The sequence below is a fragment of the Nicotiana attenuata genome, chromosome 7 (genome assembly GCF_001879085.1).
Source record: "Nicotiana attenuata strain UT chromosome 7, NIATTr2, whole genome shotgun sequence".
In the NCBI taxonomy this organism is placed as follows: domain Eukaryota; kingdom Viridiplantae; phylum Streptophyta; class Magnoliopsida; order Solanales; family Solanaceae; genus Nicotiana; species Nicotiana attenuata.
Genome location: NC_031995.1, coordinates 81,109,071 through 81,119,102, shown reverse-complemented (window position 1 = coordinate 81,119,102; position 10,032 = coordinate 81,109,071). Strand labels below are relative to the sequence as shown.

The 10,032-nt window shown below is 33.2% G+C and overlaps 1 protein-coding gene across 1 annotated transcript; it reads right to left on the bottom strand.

The window, feature by feature from the left end:
• Nucleotides 6,431-9,820, bottom strand: LOC109229374 (nudix hydrolase 17, mitochondrial-like). The gene is made up of 5 exons (XM_019394794.1): nucleotides 9,489-9,820; nucleotides 8,125-8,239; nucleotides 7,920-8,003; nucleotides 7,450-7,578; nucleotides 6,431-7,124 (listed from the first exon to the last, which is right to left on the bottom strand). The coding sequence occupies exons 1-5, from the start codon at nucleotides 9,572-9,574 to the stop codon at nucleotides 6,906-6,908; spliced, it is 633 nt and encodes a 210-aa protein (XP_019250339.1). The 5' UTR covers nucleotides 9,575-9,820; the 3' UTR covers nucleotides 6,431-6,905.

Here is a 10,032-nt window from a genome sequence, read left to right as displayed (position 1 = left end):
AGTTATTCTCTTTTTCCCTGGTTTAACCCTAGATCTATTTCCCCTCTAATATTCTCCACTGTTGCTGGATTTCGATTGTTTTCTCCAGGATTCAGGTAAATTAATTCACTTTAGCAGCTTAGATAGTAGAATTTGTGTCTTTGTCAAAGCTAAATTTTCACTCGTTGAACCCTAAAATCCATCACCAAAAGCTTTCCGGTAACACAATCGACATTTGCAGTGCTTATTGGTTTGAATAGTTCTTCTCTTTTCCCCTGGTTTAACCCTAGATCTATTTCCCCTCTAATATTCTCCACTGTTGCTGGATTTCGATTGTTTTCTCCAAAATTCAGGTAAATTAATTCACTTTAGCAGCTTAGATAGTAGAATTTGTGTCTTTGTGAAAGCTAAATTTTCACTCTTTGGACCCTAAAACGAACATAAAATTGGGAAGAAAAAAAATCCAAATTTTGGTTTCGTGTTTCTACAATTTCTCTTTGTTCCTTCTCCATCGTGTTATCGAAGCAAAAATTCAGTTTTTATAGAGGCAGTTCAGTTTTTATAGAGGCACAAAATGAGGATATAACACCTGAGATCATCTTTCAACTTTTGTTTCCAATTGTCGCTTTGCATTTGAAAGTCTTTTCTGCTATTGCAATTGTTAACTTTACATGAAGAAGTAAAATCTTGTTTACCACATATAGTTGTCTTTAATTCTATCCCTACAGTTGTAAGGCAATTACTTGGTTAAAATAACTATTTCTTTTAATCTACGATGTTATGTCTATTATGCCAATTTTGATCAACGCTTTCAAATCGATTAAAAGCTACGACAGAATAGTTAATCTATCTTGAGCATCCTGAGTAGCTATGTTAGCAGATACTGTGTTGCTGCTTTGATATGATGAAAACAGGAGAACCAAATTTTTGTTGCTGCTATTTAAGATATTAACTNATAGGGAGCGGAAAAGAAAAAACAAATTGCCAAGGTAAGATTGAAATTCCTGATTGTTTCATTGTTCCTTTTATAAGTGAAAAAGAATCGTTGAATCTTTTATTTAGAATAATTTATCCAGATTTATATACATCTGCTTGTGATATGTCTTCTACAACTTCTCGTGTCATTTTGACAACAAAAAATGATTTCGTTGACGAAATAAATGATATGCTAATAAGTCAATTTTTAGGTGAATCTAGGACATATGTAGCGTTTGACGAAACTATTGAAACTACCGACCAAAGTCAATATGAAGATTTCTTGCATACTTTACACCCAGCTAGCTTGCCTCCGTATAAATTAACTGTGAAAAAGAATTGTCCCGTTATTTTACTGCGTAATTTAAATCCGTGTGAAGGTTTATGTAATGGTACACGACTTATATGTTGTAATTTCGAAAGACATGTGATAAGTGCTAAAATTGCAAGTGGTGACTTGAAAAACACACATGTATTTATTCCCAGAATACCTTTGTTGTCTTCACAAGATGAAAACCTGCCTATTCCTTTCAAAAGAACACAATTTCCTATTAGATTATGTTTTGCTATGACAATAAATAAAGCTCAAGGTCAGACGTTAGATTTTGTTGGAATTTATTTACGAGAGCCTGTTTTTTCCCACGGTCAGCTTTATGTTGCTTTATCACGAGCAAAAAACTCAAGTTCTGTGAAATTATTGATCCGACCACCAACACCTGATAGCAACGATGATCATACAACATACAATGTAGTATATGATGAAATCATTCAAGCGTCTCTCTTGTGAATTAACAGTAACACTATGAGCAATCACTTATTTGAGATTTGATGTACATCTGACTGATATCCTACAAAAAATTGATCCTCAGCATCTACAAATTGGATTGATATCACATAGATGTTAACTGAGGTGTCTCTGCATCTTGAATCCTTGCTTCACTAAAGATCCTAAAGATGGAATACTACTTGAATATTGCACTAACTATCCGGTAAGTAATTTTTTTCTTGAATATACATCTAATACTTGAAACCTTGCTTTGATTAATAATTTTGCGTGTGCATCTATATGTTTACATGTTTGCCTATTTCTGGACAGATTCCAATAGTATACCAAATAAAATTCTTCTTCTTCTTTAGCTGTTGAAAATATGATATCTCCTTATCTTCTCCAGAATGAATGAAAGAGCTTGGCTTAGTTTCTGCAATGGAGATCTAAAATGAATTCGTTCAATATCAACTTACTTCAGATAATATTCCACAAAACTACTTGATGATTCCAAGGTAAGTTTCTCTTAAATAGTTTTAACATGTTATTTGACGAAATTTTCTAAATTGTTTGAGTTCTTTAGAAATGAATGACATCTTAATATTTTCATTTTACCTTTTCAGTTTCCCTTAACTGTATAATTTCTTTTGCTGAATACTTCTGTAGATCCTGAAGACATATTTGAAAAAAGAACTGTTATTCTCGCAGCTTCTTGCCATTATTGGTTGCAATAATTCTGCTAGCTTTAGGTTTGGGCGTCATTCAGTGTAGACATAAAAGAACAGAGAGTTCAATGCTAAAAAAGATAAAATAAAATATACTATTTTTGGTACTTGGCAACCATAACCAGATAATCAAATAGTATTGTTCTCTAATTGTTTAGTTTTCTTATCAACTTTATGGTCTAAATTCTCTACTTGTATAAACATATTGCAGGAAAATTGGCCCACAACCATAACAAAGATCATAACAGTTCATTGCTTGGTCTGCTTTCTACTTTGTCACAACCATTTATAATTCTTGATCTGGGTGCAGAGCCTCAAGAAGTCAGACGTTTAGCATGCCAAATAGTAAGTACTTCTGTGATAAATTCAAGGCTTTTTACTAGACTTAAAGTATGTGCATGCATAAACTAAATTTAAGATATTATATCTTATTATTTTTTCAGTTTCTACCCAATTGAAACCTTTTCTGTATGAAAGATTATTTTTCCTGAAAAATATGGCTAACTATGTATAGATACTCCTCTAGATTTCCAACTTAGTAACTTTCATCTTTGCTGGCATCTATAGTTAACTATGATTTATGTTCTATCCATGATTTGTTGTTCAGTTAGGTGACAAATACTTTGCTGCTATTAACAACAATGAGATAATGCTCTGTGCATTCTAAGATCCAGAATCTATTTCAACAAGGAGACTGATCTTTTAACAAGGTTTAGATAGTTCGCTGCCTTAACAAATTGTTCCACATTTTTTGCGTAAATAGTTGTAAGTAGTGTGTGCCTATGTTTGTGAAGGCAATTAATATTAATTTTTGGATATTGGAGCAGCCTCTAAATGTTTTGCAACAACATATTATACTTGAATGCATGTACATTTTCAAAAGTTTACAACGTTTACCGCATGATGTTTTCCTTTATACTACTGATGTCAACGCTTACTCTTTAATAAAAGATTTACACAAATATCATTTACATAATTTTAATTTTAGTTCAGTTATAAAAGTGTGTGGCCATGTTTAACAATTCACTGCCACTAAAATATTGATAAAAACATTTTTTTTTCTTAAATGAAATATTTATTATCGAACATCACTAAACACTTTAAAGTTTATCTTATATAAACTACGTCATTGAGGGCGGGCTATACATGGGCGACAACCAGCTAGACTACATTAGAAGTCCAAATTAACAAATGAGACAAGCGGTCATTTTTCCTTCAGATTTAGTTACCTCAGTTTGTTATTTGTATAATATTTGTGTTTGTCAAAGCTACATTTTCAGACAGAAGCTAAAAGCTAAAGAGCTTCAACGCATCTTATGATAACTTATGATAGAGTCAAGCTATGATGGAGTCAAGGTAATGTCCAATAGATTGCCTTTATCTCAGGTTTGTTGAGAAAGTAAATTAATTTCTTAAATTATCTTACGACCAAGGTTTGCTAGCTATGATTATAATCATATTTATCTGTCTAATATAAATATTTGTTGAATTTCTTCACTATTCAGATAAACAACAAGGTTTAGGTGGACTCATTTGGTCATTTTTGTGCAATATTGGTAACATCGTCTTCTGCCAACTACACTTTCAATCTGTCAAGGTAAGTATATGAGTTCAAAAAAATTCTCACACTGCTACGTTCACGATATGGATAACTGTTCAATATGTTCTAATATGCTATTACTAAATGCTCCACCCTCAGATTGCAGTTATATTAAGCTGCCTTTGTTTAATATGCCTACTCAATTGTGAGATGCTGCTACTCACTCTATGCAATATACTTTTAAGGGCCATGAGACAACTTAACTACCAGATAGACGAGCGTGTGAGCTCTAAGGTTTTTTATATTCGGTGGAAGGCAGGTTGAAACTCTGCCGCAAGCAAGTGAAAGTTGGATAACAAAGGCTAAAGTGTGCATGTACTGAGATTTGAAAAAAAGAGCCAGTTGTAACAACCTGATTACCTGGTAGTCAACGACAATGTATTGATGCTCTTCTCTCAGGGCTCAAAACAGCTATGTCAATAGTGGCAAGAGAAAGATTCATTACTCAGGTCCGATGCTTAACCTTCTTTGCCTTTCTAATACAAACTTATATTCTTTCATTAATTTTACTCTATCTATTTTTTGGTTTCTTACAGGCTTATTCTTGATTTTTGATTTTCTCTGTTTTCCTCTTATAGATCACCACTTTTCTGATAGCAATAGCAGAACGGAGAATTAAAATTGAAGAGCTTCAGTATACGTTGCAGCTGAAAATGACTATGGAATCCTTAACAAATACTAACTCACCATCAGGAACAGTAAAGATTCAAATTTTATGAAGTGCATCAGTGAGCTGTCATTTCGTCTATATCAAGAACAAGTATATGCGAGCTGACAATGGCAATCCCAATTTATAGTTATTTGTAGACCTTTGTCTTTTTACTTAGCTTATTAACCAAAAACTCATGTGATTTCAGTTCGTTTTATGATGTTTCCCTCTTCCACTGACCTTCAACAACAAAAAAATTCCAACAACCGAACTTCTTATGGTTGAAATCTTACGGTATGTGCTTGAATTTGTTCAGGATGTTCTTCAGCTTATTTTGTCGCTGTTGCAAAAAAAAATACTAGCTAACATGTGAAGATGGTTTATTATGTTGAAAGCAGAGGTTTTTCTATGTGGGTCAAGTGAATTTTCGTTTACTTCTTTACTGTGGTACAATATTTTAGTCATTGTCACAACTTCGTTATCAATCATTTACAAATTCAGACGACTTGCACAAACAAAATTGTGAACACATTTTTTGTTCAAAATTGATCTAATTGGTCCAAACCAAATCTTAATTTAATATCCAACATTCTAATACCTATCACAATAATTCTCGATAATTAAATTCAATCCAAAACTTCAAAGACCAATAGACGTGCGTCTATTGTATTTTTAAAATTCCTTCAAACAAACCATTCCAAACTAATAACAAATATGCAACGAATATTTAATTTTTTACAACTCAAATGAAAAAGTAAAAAGGAGAAGTAAAGTCTAGCATATGATGTATATTTATTTAACTTCTAAAATACGATACTCATATAATGTTCGTATTTTCTAGCACATGGAATGCAAATAATGTACATTGGCCTCTCAACTGGAAAAAAAAATGGATATAAAGTGGATAAGTGCACCATTTTGTAACAAGTTACAAGGACTTTAGTTTAGATGCTTGTCAATCGATAGATCCTATCCCTGCAACTGACCACTGTTGGGATCAGTATAACTTCTTGCTTTCTGTCAGAGCAACATATTTTATTTTTTGAGTACTGCTGAAGGGTTAAATCACTTTTGGATTTACAATTATACTTCTGCGAAAATGAAGTAGCAAGCATAATTGCTCAAAAAATTGATACTTTAGCTCTAAACTGCCCCGTGCAACTTCTTTTGAATCTACTGCTTCAAATAATCATAGAGGATATATAAAAACTTTAAGGTTATTGGGCCCGGGCATAGCCCGGGCTAATCGTACCTAGTTTTTAATTATGCCCGGACTAATCGTACCTAGTTTTTAATCAAGTGCTAGTGTCTAGTGTAATGTTGAATTTCTCAGATTTGACGAACTTTCCGAGTATTTCTAGTTTAACTTTTTTTTTTTCCACATTTCCTATTAAATCTAGTTCTGGTGTCTTTTCACATTTTTTATACCATAGTTTGTTAATATTTGGCAAGACCAAAAATGTTCACTTTTAACAAATTTAAAAGATCAATACTTCTTAGGTATGTACTTAAGGGACCATTTTTGTTATTTTTTTCTTTCCTGAATAGGGTTTCAAGATGGAGTTGTGCCTATTCTGAATGGCCAACATAAGATTGAGGGACTAATGGCATTTTAAAATCTATCATTTCTTTCAAGATTTTATTGGATCTAGTAAATAACTGTATCCTTCTAACTTTACCAACAAGATGAAGAATTAAAAATGGTAGAGATCTCACGAAAAAAAATTATAGCAAAATTCAACAGAACATCCATAATTCAATGCAATAATTTTTCAACATCACTATTTCTGGGAGCTATTTACAAATGATCACTACTTCATTAAGCTCATATATTCTACTATTAAATTTACTGCAAGCTATTTCAACTAACATTAACTACTAAAATTAAGTAATTAACTAGCTTTTGCCAATAATAAGGATTACATTAGAGGCATTGAAATGGGATACTGCATTTTTCAAAGACTTTATTTTTAAGCCTAAAGTCAAGTGCAGATCACCTGTGCCAACTCTTGTTCTAAATCTCTATTATGTCAAACAACTCCAATTCTAAAATTAACAATCAAACAACATACTCCCTATGACTACCTTAAAACTGGAGTTGCTCTGAACTACTTAATCCGCGCGCTAAATTGACCATTTTCAGTGATTAATTCCTATTCACAAACTACTTCTACCATGTAGATTTTGACAGTTGATCGATATCAATGGACACTATGCTTCTTCAGTAGAACTTGGTAGAGGTAGAGAAAGTAATTGAGCTCTACATCCCAAAGGAAGTATAGTTGCTCTACCACTAGATGTACGTTCGAGTCCTGGAAATAGTTCCCCTTTGGTCCGATTGCTGTGTGATGTGAGACGACTTACTAATAGTTCCAACGCTTCTTTCATCCATCCGTTTTGGCATAGCCTTCTTGCTTCGCGTACATTCATCTACAATTGGTTTTTGGACAGGCTAAACATCAGCAAACGCGAAGACGTGCTTTTATTTCATAATGAAACTAGGTATTCTGGTCTAAGAGAGGTGTCATGTCACCTCTACTAAGACGAGAAGTATATGTATACATACATACATATATACATATATACATATATGGCCGAGGGTGTACCGGAAACTACCTCACTGCCCTTTCACGGTAGGGGCAAGGCTGCGTACATCCTACCCTCCCCAAACCCCACTTGTAAGAAATCACTGGGTTTGTTGTTGTTGTGTATATATAGAGAGAGATATTTAGGAAGAGAATGAATTGTTGCATACCCAAGTTCTTTCGCGAATCTCTTTCTCAGGCCAAGAGTCTAGTTGTTCTGTTACAAACAACGGAAACATGTGCCCTTCATACGCAGTGTCACCGGATTTGTTGTCGAAGTACCATGTTCCCAGTTTACACTGCAAAAGTAAAGTTAAAACCACTTATCAGTAACGGAAACATAGATGTTATCGCTATATCAAGATCAATGTCAACGAAACAGCAGACGTTATCGCATATTTCTAATCCCAAATGAACACAACATCACATGTAATCATCAATCATTGCAATCAGGCACTCAATATTTTACGAAAAATTTGGAAGATCATAAGCCCCTTAACTCTACCACAGCTAGTATTCTGTCATTTATCTGATGCAATAGAACAAGTTAACACAAAAACTTTATGTTTCTTATTTTTCAATCTTTTCACTTCAAGAGAAACATAAAAGGAACTGAAAGAGATCACGAGGGAGAACGAACCTCAACTTCACCTCGTACTCCAGCTTCCTCGACAGTCTCACGTTGTGCTGCATCTTCGATTGTTTCATCTTTTTCCCAACCTCCCTACGATAACAACAGACGTATTTGCATTTAGAACAGAGATTTCCCCTAATATAACTACGTACGAGCATCAAAATGAACTATATTTTACGAGTAAGTTTTAAAGCTATGGATCAGTAGCTACCTTTGGGAATAACAACCCTTTGCCTTTTCTTTGCGGACTTATGAGAAGAACTTCAAATGCATCTTCATCTACCATTGATAGCTCAGTGAAATCTTTATATCGATAAGGTATACATCTGCAGAAAAGACATGATCGCGGAAACAAATATAGTTAATAATTGAACTACAATTTTAAGGCAAAAAAAAATTATCTTTCCACATGAGAATAAACTAACAAAGTCAAATACATGTGGTACAAGTAATAGGCATAATACAGCTAATGTTAAGAAAATGTCCAAGTTCAGCAATAGGCTTTCACTGTTAGAATCTAGTAAAAGAGTATCACATTATGTCTTAATTAATCTTTAATTAACCATTTAAAGTAGGAAAATCAGCAACAGAATGTCCTTTTCCCAGAGAAAAAACAAGACATGTGATGAGTTGAAAACACTTTGCTTAACACCACATGACTTTCTGATTTTCTCCAAAAATATAAAATTTTCAAAAATCAAAAGAAAAAGAATCACTAAATCACACAACAACAGAGAATAGATAATAAATGAGGGGGTAAATTTGACAGATGGTAACTGAACTAATCATTTATTACACTGATGTACCAAAACTAAAATATACCTAAACTCTACCTTTATATAGAAAGTAAAGATTCACATTTTCTCATATAAAAAAGAAAAGATTTCCTTTACAAGAGATATAAAAGAAAAGAAAGTGTCAACTGGCTCTAAATTCTTATACACTGTCAAAATTGAATGCAAACTGAATTCTTCAAACAAAAAAAAAACAAATTTTTAAAAAAGAAAAAAACTTAGCAAAATTGAAAGCACAGATTGCATCCGAAAAATCAAATTTTTGATGACAAAAATCTGTAAAATCAAAGCATTTCTACAAACAAAACAAAACAGCAAATACTAATCAGGATGATATAACAAATAAATTCATACACACCTCAAAAAGCCAATTCAAAGACCATTTGACCATTTATTTTGTTTTTTTCCTAGAAGTCAACTCTCCACAATAAATAAATTTTAAGGGGAAAAATCATGGTTAGCATTATTATTCAAAAAAGATTGTTCTAACCCAGAAATCTTCCCAATTCACAACTTAAAAATTGAAATGCAAGGAATAATGAAGGGGTGTTTTTTTTGGTGGTGGTGGTGGGGGGTGGGGGGGGGGTGTTGGGCTCTTAAGAGGCACATAGCCAGAGGAATATATGAACGCGTAACTGAACTCGATATTTTTGACACAAAATATAGATATGTACGTAAGAAAATCACTAAAATTTCAACGAACATTATATTATGAACCCATACTATCAAAAGTATAACGAGTTCATCAAATTTAAATTCTGAATTCGCCTCTATTACGTACCCAACAACTTGGCGACGACCCTTGTTGTAACGTTGCAAATGCCGGCCGGAACGTGATACAAGAACCACCATCTCCTTCAATTCCATTAATTCTTGCTTTAAAATGGAGTCTTTACTTCTTTCTTAACCAAAAAACAAGAAATGGAGAGGAGAAAAAAACAAAAAAATGGACCCTTTTGAAACCAAAGAAAATTAATCGAATTATTTGGCTTAAAACATCAAAAACAGGGGAAAGGAAAACAAAGAAAAGGAACTTGAGATTTTTTTCTTCTTTTTTGTCTGTTGAAATGATTGGTTTTTGTTTGGTGGTTGAAAAACCGTTAACGATATGAATGAATGGCAAACTTCTTCAAAATGCTGGATTTTAACTGGTGCATTTTGGAGGCGGCACGTGTGTGTGTCATGATTGGCACGTGTGACCGGTTCATTCTAATGATCCGGTTTTGTTATTCTTATACCGGTTTAATTATCGATGATCGAATTACTTAGGCCCACGCTCATGGTATGGAGCGTGACTTTTTGAAATGAAATCTAAGTAAACCCCC

What these genes read in the sequence shown, in the direction of transcription:
- LOC109229374 (XM_019394794.1), bottom strand. Translation starts at nt 9,574, where the DNA reads ATGGAATTGAAGGAGATGGTGGTTCTTGTATCACGTTCCGGCCGGCAT. An exon ending in AAGGGTTGTTATTCCCAAAG is followed by an intron (nt 8,004 to 8,124) that starts GTAGCTACTGAT and finishes TTGTTATCGTAG; the next exon opens with GGAGGTTGGGAAAAAGATGA. An exon ending in AGATTCGCGAAAGAACTTGG is followed by an intron (nt 7,125 to 7,449) that starts GTATGCAACAAT and finishes AACCAATTGTAG; the next exon opens with ATGAATGTACGCGAAGCAAG.